At 41.3% G+C, this 18,943-nt stretch overlaps 1 protein-coding gene across 1 annotated transcript in view; it reads right to left on the reverse strand.

The window, feature by feature from the left end:
* The window catches only part of POP1 (POP1 homolog, ribonuclease P/MRP subunit), a 34,657-nt gene that overhangs the window by 13,741 nt on the left and 1,973 nt on the right, over nt 1–18,943 (reverse strand). Inside the window, exons 2-11 of the mRNA XM_068983859.1 lie at nt 14,595–14,735; nt 12,971–13,138; nt 11,524–11,699; nt 10,076–10,324; nt 6,585–6,672; nt 6,011–6,198; nt 5,049–5,305; nt 4,843–4,936; nt 2,092–2,203; nt 1,233–1,352 (exon numbers count right to left, since the gene is read on the reverse strand). Coding sequence (XP_068839960.1) covers nt 1,233–1,352; nt 2,092–2,203; nt 4,843–4,936; nt 5,049–5,305; nt 6,011–6,198; nt 6,585–6,672; nt 10,076–10,324; nt 11,524–11,699; nt 12,971–13,138; nt 14,595–14,733 — 1,591 coding nt within the window. The 5' untranslated portion in view covers nt 14,734–14,735. The remainder of the gene's footprint in view (nt 1–1,232; nt 1,353–2,091; nt 2,204–4,842; nt 4,937–5,048; nt 5,306–6,010; nt 6,199–6,584; nt 6,673–10,075; nt 10,325–11,523; nt 11,700–12,970; nt 13,139–14,594; nt 14,736–18,943) is intronic.

Here is an 18,943-nt window from a genome sequence, read left to right on the forward strand (position 1 = left end):
GGACCTACTGTATAGCAAAGGGTACTCTATGCAATACTCTGTAATGGCCTATATGGGAAAAGAATCTTAAAAACAATGGATATACGTATATGTATGCGGCGTGTTGCAGTCCATGGGGTCGTAAAAAGTTGGACACGATTGAGTGACTTAACTGAACTGAATGTATATGAATAACAAATTCACTTTGCCGTACACCTAAAACTAATATAACATTGTAAATCTATACCCCAATAGGAATTTTAAAAAATTATTCCAGAAAAGGATTTAAGGCAGCAAGACAAACTAAGTAGACAAACTAACTGCGGTTCTGAGATCATTCTGACAGTCAACAATTATCAGTGTAGTAGATGCTGTAACTTTTACGGTTGTACCCAACCATACTGCTATAAACAAGAAAATAAAGAGCCAACAATTCACTGATTAAAGTGTTAGACTCTCTAATTAACTAACTTACCTATATATCTTAAACTCCTCTTTTAGCTAATCCACCTTTCATGTTAAGGTTCTGGCAGAGTATTGTACTGCCCCCTTAATAAGCTATCTACCTACTTGTGAAGGTTAAAAAGAAAACAAATCTCAAGTTGTTACTACACACACCAGTATCTTTTCTCCAAAAACTGATAGACTGATTTTAACTATTCTTCCAATTAATTGGGCTTAAATGACAGTAAACACAGTAAGGCATTATCACAATTGTGCAGATCAGACTGAGATTTTAGCCAGCCCCCACCCACCCCCAACCACGTCCCCTGGAAGAAACTCCCGCAGGCCACGCTACTGAGTCTAAGCCGAGACCTCTTACCCTTCAGCACCTGGGATGGCCTTGCCAGGATTCGAACCTGGGTCATCTGTATGGTCAGACAGAGGCTCCCAAAGAGCACAAGGCCAGCTGCGGGTGCGGGTCCCTTCCTCACAATTAAAATCCTGAAAAGCCAGGCATTTTCAGAGAAGCCCGTTTGCAGAGGCAGGTTTTTACTAGATATTGAAAATAGAGAACTCAGCGGGAAAAATGAACATGAGGATCAGGCTACACGTTTACAGCTAAAGATACTTCCTGACATACCACTTCCTTTTATCATGATAACCTTGAAAAGGTAGGCAGGTAAAAAGATGGCCTGAAATTTTCTACAGATAAAGCTACTGCAGAAGTTGTCACTGACGGAATTCTTCTACTGGGACTGACTAGTCAGAACAGTTGTTACGGAAAACGAGGGTTGTCTCAGGAACTTTACCTTGGCATTTTTCTGGATTGGGCAAAACTTTGGACCTTTTTTGAGGCAGATTTATTCGTGGGTCACCAACCGTCAGTCCCAGAATAGTACCTGCTGGAATTTCTGCTGGTGATGTTATTCCTTCAGTAACAAAACAAGACGCAAACAGGCAATTATTCACAAATACATACATATTTTGCTTTCATTTTCAAATGTTTCTAATGATATTTTCATCTTGGGCTGATTTTGTAAAGACAGACATTCCCTTTTATCTTCCCAATGATACTTTCAGAGAATAAATTAACATTCATAAAGAGTGAAGTTTCTTACCAAAAACATTAAGTTAACATAACAGGTCATTTTACAACATGAACATGTATGTTCCTAGCAATAACTACAGGAGCTTTACACACATGCAATCACGGGCAGGTAAGTAAGATTTCAGTTTAGTAGTTGGTATATGCTTTTACCTATAGTAACAGAATACCAGTTATTTATTTAAAATACTAACATCTCATTTGTGCTTCTTGTTGTATTTTAACAGTTTCAAAGTAAAAAGCACCACTATATTGAGGTAGCTCAGCTGCAAGATGCTCTTTTAACCCAGTTCCCACTCCTTCCTTCTTTCCCAGTACAACCCAGTGTTCCCCTGTATGCATGCTGAGTGCTAAGTTACTTCAGTTGTATCTGATTCTTTGTGACCCTATGGACTGTAGCCTGCCAGGCTCCTCTGTCCAGGGGATTCTCCAGGGAAGAATACTGCAATGGGTTGCCATGCCCTCCTCCGGGGAATCTTCCAGATCCAGGGATCGAACCCGCATCTCTCACATCTCCTGCACTGGCACTAGCGCCACCTGGGAAGCCCCATTCCCCAGTATACCTCCCAACAATTCAAAAATGGCTTCTTGTCTGCGATGAAGGGAAACACTATCAGGATTCTTGCAGGTTTCAATCCACCAACGGTGAGGTGTCTTCTCTGTGTCCTCTCCCTCCTAGAAAACAACAACTCCTGTTCACCAGACAAACAGTGGATCAGGCTTAATAATTTTGGTTAAAATGTTTGTGCTAGTGGCTAGAGGATGCTTTCATCCTAGTTTCTTAGAACGAGTGCTTTTGGAGAGGAACCAGGGAAATTGTCACATCAGACTAACGACTCTTCTAATCAAAGACAAGGCGGCAGGACTATACTTCTCTCAAGATTTCATACACTAAGAAGACTATCTGCGGTTTTCTGAGAGACTACCTAACTTACCACACGCCTGTAGTCTCTGGAGCACGGCGCCAACACGAGAGACCTTGCTCCTTGCTCCTCTCCCAACACTACCAACCTCATCGCCAGACTAAGCAATAAAACTCTCCCCGCTGAAGAAAAACCGACACAAAACCCCTTTTGGAGAAATCTTCAGCAAAGGAAGACATTACTACTATAGTATTTTTAGAAATTTCAAAAAATACTGTATTTTACTTGCCTTTTTTTCTGAACAGAACTAGGAACTGAGGTTTCAAACAGCACTTCGAGTACCATATGCATGCCCAGGAAGAGAACTTTACAGCTGCGGTTCAGTGCTGAAGGGGGATGTTCCCCTACAGAGTGTAACCTATAATATTAATACATTGACCCCTTCACCTCACAGAAACTCAGGTAGCACGTGGTTCAAAGTACAGACCCTGGAACCAAACTTTGCAGGTTCGAATCCTCCCTCTGCAAGTTACTAGCTAGTGTGGAATGCCTAGTCAGCGACAGGCACTGCCCTAAGCCTGGGGCAAAAAGAGGACTGCCCCAAGCATGCCAGCATGAAGCTCAGAGTCTTGAGACACGGACATCACAAAGACATGCGAACAAATCTAGACATAAAAACTGAGGAACAGCACAAGACGGAATGAAAACGACAGCAAGGGTTTAACTGAACTTGGAGATCAGGAAAGAATTCTAGAGGAAGATGATATAGATGTTGAGACCTTTAGACTCAGCCAAGAAGAGGGGTAGAGACAGAAAATTCAGACAGTCTCAAAGGGGCGTGAGATCTGACATATTCTAGAACCTGGAACCACTGGAAGAAGCCAGTGTGGCTGAAGCACAGCACGTGAGAAGAGATAAGGCCAGACGGGCATGGAGGCACAAGATTACCAGCCAAACTAAGGGTCTGGATTTTTTTTCTCACATACAGTGAGAAGCTATCCAAAAACTTTTAATCAGGAAGTAGCACGATGAGTATAAATTATTTAAATGGGACTACCCTGGTGGTCTAGTGGTTAAGAGTCTGCTTGCCAATGCCGGGAACATGGGTTTGATCTCTGGTCTGGGAAGATCCCACATGCCTTGGGGCAACTAAGCCTGTGCACAACTACTGAAGCCTGCGTGCTTGAGAACGTGTGCTCTGCAACGAGAGAAGTCACTGCAGTGACAAGTCTTTGCACCATAACTAGAGAGTAGTCCCTGCTCATTGCAACTAGAGAAAAAGCCTGCATAGTAACGAAGACCCAGTGCAGCAAAAAATTAAAAATTAATTAATTTAAAAAAAAAAAAAGAAAATTACACTTCACTTTCCTTTGGAAAAAAAAAAAAATTTTGCTAAAATATCACTTTGCCTCCTGTGTGGAGAAAGGAGCAAAAAATGGGAACAATGAAAGAAAATTGAGAAGCTGCTTCAGGACCCAGGCCAGAGACGACAGTGGTTGAGACTAGTGTGGAAACAGTGAAGAGAGAGAGGTCGCCTTTGGTTTTTAAACTTTATCTGTCTTCCAACAGCTCAAACTCTTATGGGCTCTACCACCATATCAGACATGTCCAATCTGCAAGAGGAATGGACATTGAGAGGCACTGATACAGGAAAACAGACCAAATCTGAACCCAAAGTGTTCACATCTGAGTCTGATTCCTCACCTACTCTCTACTCTCCAGACCTGTGCAATCAATATGGTGGTCACATAACACAGAGAGCTGTGAATTTACCTGTTCATCACTGAAATAAGTGAAAGTACCAATTCACTGCCTCGGCCACACGAGCCACTCAGTAGCTACCTAGGGCTGGTGGCTCCCAAACTGGACAGCACAAAGAAACAGCATCCTTGCAGAAAGTTCTACTGAACAGAGGTGTATTTGACATATTGCTCTCAACCTGCTAGAGACCATCCTGAACACGAGCCCCAGAGAATATGCATCACACAAAGACAAACAAAAAAACCTGGCATATACTTTCAGGGATTTCAGGGGCAGCTCCCTGTTACCTACTTACCATATAGCAGAAGTTAAGACCCTTTACAAAATTCAGAAGTTGCAGGAGTAGTCTGTATTTAAATAAGAATCAGTTTACTTGCTACATTCACTTAGATTTGCTATTCTAGGAGAAGTGAAAGATAAAGTCTTTGATAATAAGCATAACTAGGCAAACAAACACGTATAAGCTATGGCCACAAATGCTGCCATATTATATGTTGCTGCTGCTTTGTGTCCGACTCTGTGTGACCCCATAGACGGCAGCCCTCTAAGGCTCCTCTGTCCCTGGGATTCTCCAGGCAAGAATACTGGAGTGGGTTGCCATTGCCTTCTCCGAAATTATATGTTAGGTCTCGCAAATTTGCTAAGGAGGGCCTGACCAGAATACAGCAATGCAATCAGGTTTACTCTTACGGTGTGGATGGAAGCAGCTTTGAGTGCCTCAGTTAAGATGGAGTGAGAGAGAGGACCGATCAGCCGGAATCTGTTCATCTCCATAGACAAATCACTGAAAGAAAGAGAAGGGCTTTATACTGCATATAATGTCTGTCTCACTGACAAAAACAAAGCACGCCTTCACTGAAAATGTTCAGTAGGTTCAGAGTAGGTTCAGCCCATACCGGATCACGATGCCTGTGGCTGGAGAGAGCCAAGAATATGGTTGAAGTGGATCTCTAGTTCCATCACCGATGACTTTTTTAACTGGTTGAGCACTTTCCCCATCATCTTTCCGTTTCCTTTTCTTGCCAACTTTTTCTTCAGGCAGGTCAACCTGGCTTTTCTCTTGAGACGGTGTCAGAAGGGGATCTGGGGTCCGGACAGTTGCCTTGGTAGGTTCCATACACTGGCACACTGCTTTTATCTCCTCTAAGATATCCTAAGGACACATTCAAACATTTCAAGCTCTGAATTTAAATACAAGTTTAAGTTGGCTTAGTTTATTTTTTCTACCTGTAAAAATTTATATTCTTATGTCACACAAATGAAGCTAAATTTAAAATCGTCAAAAAGCTTTTTTGATTCCTCTGAAAAGCTTTTTTGATTCCTCTGAGTAGTGCTTAACACATAGAACAAAAAAAAAGAACTCCTAAATGTACAAGATTCATGAAAACAACATGACTACTCTGACCAAATTTTTTTTTAAACTAGTCTAAAGATGAATTTGGAGAAAATTTACAATCTACTGTATAAAAGCTATGAGAGTGTTAACAGAGGGAAGCTAAGCTAAACGCATTATTAAAAAATTGTCAGAATCACTCAAAACAGATTCTCATCATCAAACTGGCTCCAACAAGCACATGAATACCAATGACCCAGTTAAGGATAATGGAAGCACGAGTCCAAGGCACCATCTCAAGCCATTTGTGTAAGACTGGTTTCATCTCTACTCCTACTCTGGCCTTACCAAAAGACAGGTCAAGATTTGCTTCACTTATTAATACTAACAGAACTATCCTCCCTATATTCCAATACCAAGCAATCAGTCAAACTTTCACACTATTTAAATTTCTGTAGCACTCATTTCTAACAGTAATCAAGAATACACTGACTGAGTGATGAGAAATAATGTCAAGGATTATACCTGTTTAAGAGCTGGATGAAGCCAGATCCACAACTGCCTGCTCTCAGAAGTGTCACCAGGGGTCCCCTGGGGCTTCCACATAAATGTCACAGGGCCCAGCATTTCTAGGGGATACTTATTTGCCCGGTAAAGCATGACACTCCCTTGGCACTTTCCAGACAAACAGTGGACCGCAGCAAAAGTCAATCCTGACATAAACAAAAACAAAATTCCAAGATCATTTACTGTCTATCTTCATAACAGATGAGGTTTTAGTTTTGGTCATTGCTTAGATCAAACCCTGGCACATGATAAGTTTTCAATAAAAATTTGTTGAGAAAATGATTTAATGAATTTTGAGTTTCTTCCTATCTAGATTTACTGCATCAGAATAATGATTCCCTCACTTTATACTTAGTATGTTAGAAATGATTTAAAAGCTACCCCAAGCTTTCCTTACATGAATATACTCGTTAGGAATAAGAACTATCTCCATAAAGCCTGTTTAAATGCCAAAATGCTTACAGTAGCCACTTGTTCATGAAATGAATAAATATACAGACTTAAACAGGACTCAGCTTCGAAGCAAGTTTACCTGTGTCTAGGCTACACATTGAAGAAAGTGCTTTGAGTATTTCTTCCTCTTTGCCCTCCAACTCCAAACAACAGTAGTAGGATAAATCCTGTAAAAAGAGGGAGATACAATTAAATACTTGAATTTCTATTTAAAATGTACGTGGTAGTATCTTACTTTTCAGAAAGGAGGTATGTGTTTTATCCTATATTCACAAATAATTCCAAGTGGTATGTAAAAACTACTGCCTTTAAGGATATCCCTCCCCAAAATCTACCTAAAGTGAAAAATCAAAGTAGAATAAGCAAGATTGTAATAAATTCAGCAAAATTATGTTAAGGACACTCACTTTGGTTAGCTAACTTAGGACCTTAGGATTACTCAACACTCAGCCTAAAGACACATGAGGCAATTTATCCCACATTTCTCCCCTGCTCAGTCTCTCTCTTTTGCTTGTTTAATATTGTTTATTTGGCTGCTCTGGATCCTAGCTGTTGACATGAAGGATCTAGTTTCCTGACCAGGCATCAAACCCAGGCCCCCTGCCTTGGGAGCATGGAGCTTTAGCCACTGGAGCACCAGGGAAGCCCCATCCCCTGCTCAGTATGAACCACGGTATCCAACTCTGACTAAGCAATGTACAAGGAAAAGTGTGAGTAATGAGAATAAAGCCTTAGCAATTTAAACAGGATGAAGAGAGCTCGGACTGAGCTAATAAAATCAATTATGTTAAACACATAATAATGGTTAATAGTTACTGAAAAGTTATTGAGTGCCAGCGCGGGGTTAACTCCTTACTGGACTGTCATTTAATCTTCCCAACACCTGATGATCAGATGCCAGCATTAACTTATTGGCCGGGTGAGGACATTGAGACAGAGACTGCTATTTGAACAAGTCATATCATCAGAAAGTGGAGAAGCTGGTATGAGTCAGGCTCACTGACCCCCAGGCTAACCCCTCTGCCACAGGTCCTGTAAGCAAATCCAGTACACATGGAAACTAAAATGCAAAGTACAGAAAAGGCTGCAACAAACTCATGTTCATCTGTGCTGATAGAAATCTTCCAGCAACAGTGATCCACTCCTAGCTGTCAGCGGCAGAGTGTGTACAACTGGCTAACAGCAGAGAATGATGGTTAAGAGCATGGAACTCTGGAGCCAGACTACCTGGGCTCAAATCCCAGCTTCACCACTCATTAGTTGTACAGCTGTGGGTAAACTGCCCAACTTCTCTGTACTTCAGCTTCCTCATTTGTAAAATGGAAATAATAATAAACACTTACCCCATACTGTTGCTGTAAGGATTAAGTGAGTAAACATATGTAAAGTACTAAAACAGACATTAAGTATTCAAAAATATTTATTACTAGCTATTATTTTTATTACTTAGGGCTGATGTAAAGAAAGTATGGGATAACCTCAGCAAAAATTCTGCCCCAAATGAGGAGTAACTATGTCTGCCTTACAATCTGAGTGATGGTAGTGGAGAAAGCATGGGCCAGGGGAGTCGGCTTCCAAGAGCTAGGTAGATCGCCAGCAACCTGTGTGGCCCTAGGCAAGTCACTTGATCACTCCAAATCCCAGTTCCGCAATGTAAAATGAAGAATTTGGCTCTAATCCATGATTTCTGCTACTGAGTCTTCAAATCAAAGGCTCTTAAGAGGTCCCTGTGTTTTACTTATACCCATTAGGATGGCAATTATCAAAAAAAACCAAAAAACCAGCAAACACCAGGTATGGTGAGGATGTGCAGAACCTGCTGATGGGCATGTAAAATGGTACAGCCTCTGCGGAAAACAGTATGATGGTTCCTCAAAAAATTAAACCAGGAACTACCGCATGATCCAGCAGTTCCACTCCGGGGCATGTACCCAAAGGAACTGAGAGCAAAGAGCTGCAGGGATGTTTGTACACCACGTCCACAGCAGCATCACTCACGACAGCCAAGAAGTGGAGACCACCCAAGAGTGGCTCAGCATTGATGGATGAATGGATGGATGATGAATGGATAAACACAACGCGGTATAAAATACAACGGAATATCATTCCGCCTTAAAAACAGGGAAATTCTGACACATGATACAACATGGATGAACCTTGAAGACATCATGCTAAGGGAAATAAGCCAGTCTCAAAAATACAAGTATCATATGATTCTACTTATGTGAGGCACTTATAGTGGTCAAATTATAAATTATAAAGATAAAAAGTAGAATGGTAGCTGACAGAGACCAGGGTGAGACAGGAATGGGGACTTCAGTGTTTAATGGATACGGGATTTCAGCGTGAGGAGACGAACAAGTTCTGGAGATGGATGGTAATGACAGTCACACAACAATGTGAATCTACTTAAGACCTAAGTAATAAGTACCACGGAAGTGCAGACTTAAAATGGCAAATCTGACGTTAGGTCTTTTACCACAGATTTTTTTCAGGTTCTTGTATTGATTATTCTGCTATATTGCTCTCAAGAGGTATCAGAGGATGCTAATACGAACAGCTTTCTAAAGTTGGTCAAGGCCATCCTGCCATTGAGAGGCCCTCTGCAAAGAACAGATTGCTAAGTGAAGTCGCTCAGTCCTGTCCGACTCTTTGCGACCCCATGGACTGGGGTCTTTTGCGACTACCAGGATCCTCAGTCCACGGGATTTTCCAGGCAAGAATACTGGAGTGGGTTGCCATTTCCTTCTCTAGGGGATCTTCCTGACCCAGGGATCGAACCTGGGTCTCCCGCATTGTAGGCAGACGCTTTTCCATCTGAGCTACCAGGGAAGCCCACAGATTGGTAAACATGTACCGAAAAAGAGAGGAAGCGATTTCAGGCGGAGCCGGGGGGGACTGGGGCAGGCTGCTGGGGTGGAGGAGCTAGGACAGCCGACAAAGGCTATTGTGCAGCTCTAAGACCAGCTCCAAACTCAACTGTCCTCTCAAAGACTTTAAAACACACTTCCCAGCAGAGACGGCTCTCAAACATCTATGGTGGCGAATGGTTGCTAAATGAATCAGTGCTGAATCAGCCTGGAGCACGACCAACAAGACCCCGCGGGCTCTGGTTTCTACTTATTTCTCCAGAACTACTCTCACCCTAACGTTAGCCCTGCTCTCACTCTCTTCGTCTTTGTCACAGTGCGTTTATTTCGATCCTTCCCTATCTGGCTGCCTGCTGCCTTCCCCACTCTGGCAATTTCTTAGCCCTTAGAGCTTGGCTCAGACATCACTTGCGTGGCGAAGCACTCCTCTTCCTTTTATGAATATTCATAGCATTGCACAGTTTTCCTTTACAACAAAACTGAATGTTAGGCTAATTATCTGACTGTCAGTCTCCCCCCAAAACTCGAGGCTGCTTCAACTTCAGCATCTAGCAAAACGGTTCTCGCCCAGTAATTATTTTTAAAATACATCATCTTAGACAGGGCTTTGGCCTACCACGAACTCTTTCAAAAGGGTGGGGAAGAGTCTAAACAGAAACAGAGGGGCGCGCACTGAGCGGCCGCTGGCTTCCAAGCCTACCTGGAGGAGGCAGCGGCTCGTCATGGCCCGGTAGCAGGCTCTGTGGCTCTTGACTGTCGGCCTCTCACCCAGGCAGTAGCCCCACCTCTTGACCATGTGAAACCGCTTCGCGTGCCAGATGTGAGTTTCCAGCCATTTGTTCTTCTTTTGTCTCCGGTTAAACTCCAGTATGCGGTTTATGTGACATCGTCGAGCTTTATGGCACTTATTTTTTGAGTGTTCTTTTTTCTGATGAACTGCTTTCTCTGCCTATAGTTTCAAGAAGACAGGCAGATCCCTGTTTGTGACCATCTCAAAACAAAGTTAAGTGTTAGGAATTCAAAGAGCTAGTTTTAGGTGAAGTGAAATACTTTAGGACTCCATTAGTTTGTCCAATTTTTTAATTTGGTGATTTTTTCCAACGAAAGTAGAGGAGGTCACAGAAAGAATGAAGATTTTAGGAAAAGGCAAACCTAGGAAGGAAGCTCAGTTCTATCACTCATGAACTGGGCAAACTCTGGGGCCTGGGAAGATTAGAATATTTACAAAATGTTCAACATAGTAAGTCAAACTGATGTGTGGCTAACAATATCAGACAGGAAGAAAGAAGAAATCAAATGCTAGCTCTTCGTTGTTCTCTTTCTAGTTTTTTTAACCTCTAAGATCATAATTAAACCCAAAACTAAGGACCAAAAATATTAAAGTGGGGAAAACCTACACAGTTCATATCACTTAAGTACTGAAAGACAAATGCTAAATGCTTTCATGAGGAAACAGACTTCTCATGAAATCTGGAAAGTACAAAATTCCTGTTTAGTTTTCACTCTTCCTCTCTTCCATAGCTAAGCTAAAGTGCTGTGGGAAAAACTCTCCTCCATTAGTGTGTGGGCCCCTTAAGAAGATTTTACCTTAATGGACTCTAACCCCACCATCAGCGTCATGCCAATACCTAGAAGGCACTTGATAAAGAAATTCTGAATCAATTAATGAAGACATAAGGTGCTTGGACAATCATAGAATGACCAAACCAAGAATTTTGGTAAAGCCAAAAACAACAGGACTTGAACAAAAATTAGATCCAAGTTCAAGTTTTCAATTTTAAAAAAGACAAAAGGCAATCTTTCAACCTTCCAGCTCTAGACTGGTCACATTCCAAAGCGCAGAGCTAAATTACTTATCTGGTAAGAAGGTCAAAATTTATTTTAAATCTGACTGGGGAACACCAACTGTTTAACATCATAAAGAGAGAGAGGTTTCAAATGCTATATTTAAAAGTAGCTATAGTATCCAGCAGCCTGCTAATTTGGGGGGTATGGGGTGAAAGGGGGAAAGATAATGATAAACCAAAAATATGCAAAATGAGTATGTTGTTTCTTAGTTTTCATTTTAATAAATTCTGTTAGACTAATACTTCTCCATTTCTTTAAAGAACCACTAACCTAAATATTTACATTAAGGGACTCTCATACCTCTTTCTGGGCAATCTCCCGTAACCGCAGAGGAAGGCGTTTGACATTGTGGCTCATGGCTCTTCGTCGCATGTGCCGTGGCAGAGTCTGGAAAACCAGCGAATTAGAAGACTTCTGGGTCACTGCTTTCAACATGGCACTGATTTCAGCAGCTCGGGCTTGAGCAAAAGTAGAAGCTGTCGAAGGAAATAGCAATGCATTTAAAAACTCATCTTGAATCAATATAAGTAGTGAATGAATATGAGTTTGATTCATGAATATGAATCAATATGAGTTTTCCTGGTAGATTTCAGAAAGATGTTTAAATACACGAGCTTACAATTCATCCACTACCCTAACCCCCTAACAGATTAACACCAATAGTAGTTATTTCTGTATTTCATGATTGGGAAACTGTCCTTCAACTTACATTTTTCAAGTTTTCTGCAAGGATTCAGTTCTACTTTCCTAATCAGAAAAAAAAGTTTAAAAAATAAGCTTGAAAGGTTTTCTTTTTAAAACAGAGGGCTATATGCAATATAATCACAACCATTCTTAAGTATAATAATCCCACCAGAAAACAAAGAAAAAACAAAATCTTAGTTTTGATTCCAAGGGTTTTCTTCCTTAACAGTTTCTGCTTTTTTACAAATATATAACCATAATTATTTTTAGTTTTCTTTATTAAAAAATAGACTTTTTTTCCTAAAGAATAAACAAAGCGCTGGAGACACTTAAGTGAATTCCTCCAGGAAGGCAATGAAGACCATAAGAATACAGGGTTATGAGGTAGTGGGGGCGAGGGGGAACGAGGGGGCATCAGGGAACAAGGGGGCATCAGGGAACGAGGCAACAAAGGGCCTGGAGACAGGATCTTACAGGCCTTGGCTGCCCTCAGACTGCGCTAAATTTGGTTTTATCTTTGGAGATGCGTGCTGAAAAGTATGGATGGCATTTTATATTTTTTAACAAGGAGGGAGTGGTGCCAACAACAACTTTAAGACAAAAAAGACAAATCAGGACCTCTAAGAAGATGGCGAGAGAGGCGGGAGGAGAGCACACAGGCCCAGGCAGTGAGTCCAGGCTGCAGGTGAGACACGCCTGAAGTGAAAGTCTCTCAGTCGTGTCCAACTCTGAGACCCCACGGACTACACAGTCCATGGAATTCTCCAGGCCAGAATACTGGAGTAGGTACCCTGTCACTCCTCCAGGGGAATCTTCCCAACCCACGTCTCCAGTACTGCGGGCGGATTCTTTACCAGCTGAGCCACCAGGGAAGCCCAAGAAGACTGGAGTGGGTAGCCTATCCCTTCTCCAGCAGATCTTCCAGACCCAGGAATCAAACCGGGTCTCCTGCATTGCAGGCAGATCCCTTACCAACTGAGCTACCAGAGGGCACTAGAAATCTGGCTGCAGGAGAAACAGAGCTCACCGTCCAATCGTGCTTGTCTTCCCTACAAACACCTACCGGTTATATACTTGGGAATCTCCTGAGAAGTGCCCTCGGGACCTGCTTTCCATCCTCCCTTTTTCCTAAAGGTTACCCTGGAGGAAGGCTGCTCCTTTGCATCAGACTCGGGCAGCGGACGGTGAGTCGTTCTGGTCTGCCGCTGTCGGGAAGTTCCAGGATGAGACTCTAGTGTGTTTTCAAAAAGAAAACAAGAAGAAACAGGTCACTTTTATCAGAGATAAGGATGAGAGTGTTGGGTGACAACACTGATGGGGATTTCAGTCCTGTAACCCCCCTGTAAGGTGGCGATTCCTGTCCTCCTCTGCAGAACTGACTTGCCCAAGGTCACACAGCTAGGAGGCGGCATGCTAGCTAACCATGTCCCTGTGACACACAGAAGAACCTTGGATATAACAGATACAAGGGAAATTTTCTCTATAGAAATAGTGCAATGTGAATTTTACACCCAAGTTCCCTTAAATACTACAGTTCACTTGATTGTGCATATTTGGTCTTTCATCTCAATGCTCTGGTACACTCCAATAGATAGCCGCTATGCTAAGAAAGAAATAAAGGCAATTTCTATACATATGCCTGGGCATTCAAACCATTCTGACCTCAAGATATCATCAAATCCCTCTCTGTAAACACAGGGAAAGATCAGTGGAGAATTTCACTGCATTCCTGCTTACTTCCATTGTGGTGACAATTATTAAGCCCCTATAATCATGAAACATGTTGCAAAGTCTGTCGTTGTGAGATATAAATGAGATATGTGTTAAGGCTTCTCACCCGGCCTGTTGGGCATCTGTGTTGCATCTCAATCTGTTTTCTATTTCCTGTTGCTGACTAATAAACAGCTATCCCCTTCACATCATTTTAATTTCACATCTTCAATTTAAGATTTCTAAAATCAGTACAAAAGTTAAATGCAGACATGATAAAGGCACTGTATTTCTTTTAAGAAACATACCAGTGTCATTTACTAAACGGTTAAGGTACAGATAAAATATACCCGCTCTAAAATATGTACAGCCAGTTTTCATTATTCCCAGTCGCTATGTTCTAGAAAGTCACAGCCAACAGTGAACAAGTGAACACTGAGCCCTTGCTCTGAGAGAAAACATGTACATGTCCACACGTGTATGTGTGTTGCATATATCTCAGAGATTACGGTCTTAAATCGTAAGAACAACTCGGCCTTTCTTTTCTTTTCCAAAGTGAAAATGAAGCTCAGAAGTGTTAAGTGACCTGCCTGGGGCCGCTGCACAATTGGCATTCGAACCCCTGTGCCAGCAGGAGTTTCTTACACTACATGGCCCTGCCCCATCAGAATCCTTCCTCTGGTAAGAAGGTCAAACAGGACAGCACTGGGAACTCCACTGGAAATACCTGCATCAGGTGAATCAAAAATTTTCCCACTCTTGGCATGACCACCAAAGTGCCATGAGGATTAAGCTTGGGGTTACAAATTTAGCACCTAGGAGAATTTGCAAATACAAAGCTTGCAAATAATGAGGGTCAACTGCATCTACTTTTAATCTAGCTCCTCTATTATTTAGATAAGGATTACCAAAAGGAGCTGACAAAAGCAATCTGATCCATAGGGAAGTGTGTGTAGCGAGTACCATGTGTATCTTACCTTTTTGAGACTGGAAAGGTTTTCCACCTCCATTATGGTGCTTTACACCACTGTCAGCCACAAAGCCAGAGGATAAAGTCACATTGGTGGGCTGGTTTCTCATTTTCTTTGCATGTTTTCTTTCTTTTGCATTAGACATTTCTGGAAAGAAAAGTAATAAATTTTGAAATAAATTTCAAAAATAAAAATAAATTTAATGAATAAATGTTCATGTGACTTAGAATTTGAATCTTCAACATAATACATCTCTATTTATTATAGGTGGGTTAATGATACCAAAATGTTATCACAGGGGACTTCCCTGGTGATCCAGTAGTTAAGACTTGGCCTTCCAGTGGAGGAGGCGCAGGTTCGATCCTGGTTGGGGAGCTAAGATGTCACATGGCCAAAAGACCAAAACATAAAAACAGAAGCAACACTGTAACACATTCAATAAAGACTTTAAAAATGGTCCACATTTTAAAAAAACAAACAAACTTTAAAAAAAAGTTACTATGATACTGATCTACAGCAGGGATTTATAACCAGAGGGACTAGTATTAACACCAAAAATTCTTAATTCAACGGAAAAAAATAACTGTGTTGTACTGTCAAATAACCGAATCACGTACCAGGGTTGACACTGCATAAAGTTTGCTGGCAGGATGAAAAATGAAGATAAGATCCTTATGCCCTTGTAAAAAAATTTTAATTAGCTAAAACAGTTTATCAAAATTAAGTGAAACAAGAGCCACGTGAATCAATGAAAACCGAAATACACTATTCCAATATGATACCCTCACCAAAAACTGAACACAAATTACTAACAGTTTCATTTCTACTACTGAGATGAGGCCAGCTGTACCTTTAATTTAGAACTGCAAACAATTTCAATTTAAAGTAAGAAGACAAAGGGACAAAAACTTAGTGGAGCTTGACTCCACAGTGGTTCTCAGCTCTCAAACTCAATGCCTCCTTTCTTTTACTGAAGAGCTTGAAACACCTGTCTTCTATTTTTAAATGAAATTCATTAATTACATAACCTACTAGACACATAACTTTTATCAAAACAAGTCCTACAATATGTCCCCTCATTGTGATGTAGGGGCGAACTAAAAGTAATTAGTGAAGTGAAAGTCGCTCAGTCGTGTCTGACTCGTTGCAACCCCATGGACCATACAGTTCATGGAATTCTCCAGGCCAGAATACTGGAGTGGGTAGCCTTTCCCTTCTCTAGGGGATCTTCCCAACCCAGGGATCGAACCCAGGTCTCCGCATTGCAGGCAGATTCTTTACCAGCTGAGCCACAAGGGACGCCCAAAAGTAATTAAAATAATATTTATTTCCTATATTTAAGTATTTCACATAACTAGATGACATTATGAAATAGAGGTATGTTTAACTAAGGGGGATAATCACAGATACAGGCGCCAACAGAGGCATGGGCACGATCTGTAGAGCTGGAGGGGGGTCCTAGAAGCCCCCACAGAGCAGTCATTAACTCTTTCCTTGCTGACTGTAGGGAAGGAAGGGTCCTGCAGGAAGGAGACACTTGGAGGCTGGGAAGCTCAGTGCAACCACAACCAAGCTGTTCTCCAAGCATTTAAATGTTTTAATACTAGCCTTTACTCATATCTATACATAGAATCACATGCCCGCAACAGCTACGAAGGCAAAGAGATACAGGTGTATACTAGTACCTGTTCGACAGGGCAGTAATGCCACTGATGACATGGTTCCCTAAATTTGTAAACACTCTTTGGTAAAGTACAAATCTTATTTTTAAAGTTCAAAAATAAAAAAAATAAAAAATAAAGTTCACTCTTGCCTTTTTATTGTATTCCTAGAAAATTCAGTGCATATTAAATCCATGTAGCCACTACTTTACACAAAGCAGAGCCAGGTATCATACACTGCAGGATGGCTAACATCCCTGACCCCTGTCTAGTAAATGGCAGCAGTGTTACCCCAATCACTATGCTTACCACCTGGACAAACTTTCAAAATTCACATCAGGATTTGCACCACACCCGATGAGTGCCACTGGATTAAATTCACTTATCTTCTTTCCAATTCAATACTTCATACAAAATCAAGAGTAATCTATGTGGCAGAGTGTTTAAGAGCCTTTACTTCAGAGTGAGAAAGACCTGGATTCAAATATCTTCCTTAACACTTTTTAGTCATATAATCTTAGGAAAATTATTTTCCCTCTTTGAGCTTTGGTCTCCCTTTCTATAAATGGGAATAATCTACAAATGGTTGTAAGGTAATGTACCCATCACAATGCATGGGGCTCTGCATAAACTAAGGGCTCAGTTAATGGTAACTCTTACTCTTAAATAAAAAATGAAGTAACAGAAATGTATCTCATTTTACTTTCTCACTCCATTCTGTTTTCACTTATATGAAAAACAACTTGATCTACACTCCAAAATATTTTCCCAACTTAAAAGTACGTAGTAAGTAAACGGAGCTCTGCAGAACTCGTTGACTAGTGAAGGTCTTGATTCAGATCAGACTGTATTAAGAACCATTCAAAATTATCCTACCAAACAGTTTAGTTCACATGCTTGAATCAGAACTTACTCAGTGAAACACACCACTACCTCGGAGCCCTGGGCTGGCACACCAAATTTAGGAACCAGAAATCCTATCTCTGAGCTTAGGTTCGACAGTAGAAAATGAGCAGACTGAACTAGCAAGGATTCTCAAACAGTTCTGATGCCAGAAGAGAATGAATATAGAATACATCCTTATGAAGCCTGAGGATTTAGTTTAAAATAGCTTCCAGCAGGAATTTTAACTCTTACCTTTAACATTCATGTGAATTTTACATCTATTCCTAAGAGTCACAGTTTTTGTTTTCATAGCCATTTTAGTCAAAACTTCAATGAGCACTAAGTATGTGCCAGGCTTTATAAAAGTGTTTTCTCTCAAATATTCACATAAACTGGACATGTCATATTTTCCCATCCAGCATATTATCCCCTGGCTGATCAGATACAACCCTTGGTAGAGTAGAATCTGGTTTGAAAACCACGGAATTAAACAGATGATCTCTGACTTATTTTAACCTAAAAAACTGGTGACTCAGACTTAATAAAATCTGCCTAATGAATACAGGCAGGCTGTTTCACAAAAAATATTAATACTTCCAGTTTACTTCAGTTCAGTTGCTCAGTCATGTTCAACTCTTTGCGACCCCATGGACTGTAGCACCCCATGCTTCCCTGTCCATCACCAATTCCCAGAGCTTGCTCAAACTCATGTCCATCAAGTTGGTGATGCCATCCAACCATCTCATCCTCTGTCGACCCGTTCTCCTCCTGACTTCAATCCCCAGCATCAGGGTCTTTTCCAGTGTGTCAGTTCTTCGCATCAGGTGGCCAAAGTATTAGAGTTTCGGCTTCAACATCAGTCCTTCCAATGAATATTCAGAACTGATTTCTTTTAGGATTGACTGGTTTGATCTCCTTGTAGTCCAAGGGACTCTAAAGAGTCTTCTCCAATACCACTCAAGTTTAATTATCTGTAATGCTTCAAGAAAGTGCCTATTTAAAAATCATACAGTGAAGTGTTCTGTAAATTAAAAACACCTAATTATCCAGTTTAATCAAATTTAATTAATTTGGGGGTACCTATATGTGCTTAATAGCTTTGGGTTGTTTATATACCAAAGTAGCACATGGGTGTGGCCTCTTTGCTTAAAGAATTACTCATCTTCAGCACTAATATTTATTGAGAACTTTGTCAGGCCCTATTCCCCATGCCTTACTCACCTATTCTTACAATCCTGTGAGGGAAGTACTAGCACTACCCTCATTTCATAAATGAAAAAACCAAAGCACAGAGAGGTGAAACTAAGCTTGTGATTGTGCGGGGATTCAAACCAGGCAGTTTGGCTCTATTCACCATTCTTAAAAACAATTAAGAGAATAAGATCACATATAGTAAAACATGACAGGGCTTCTCTGGTCACTCAATGGTAAAGAATCCTCCTGCCAATGCAAGAGACCTGGGTTTGATCCCTGATCCAGGAAGATCCCACATGCCGAGGAGCAGCTAAGCCCCTGCACCACAACGCCTGGGCCTGTGCTGAGAGCCCGGGAGCTGCAGCTAGTGAGACTGTGCGCCCTAGAGCCTGTGCTCTGCAACAAGAGAAGCGACTGCAGTGGGATGCCTGTGCACCGCAACTCAAGTAGCCGCCACTTGCTGCAACGAGAGAAAAGCCCCAGCAGCAACTAACACACAACACAGGGGTCTAAAATGAACCCCCCAAAAAAATATATATATATTTTTTAAGACTAAATTTTGCAGTACAGCACAATAAAAAACAGGATAAGGGAAAGAAAAAAGTGTGAATCTAC

The sequence above is a fragment of the Capricornis sumatraensis genome, chromosome 11 (assembly GCF_032405125.1).
Source record: "Capricornis sumatraensis isolate serow.1 chromosome 11, serow.2, whole genome shotgun sequence".
In the NCBI taxonomy this organism is placed as follows: domain Eukaryota; kingdom Metazoa; phylum Chordata; class Mammalia; order Artiodactyla; family Bovidae; genus Capricornis; species Capricornis sumatraensis.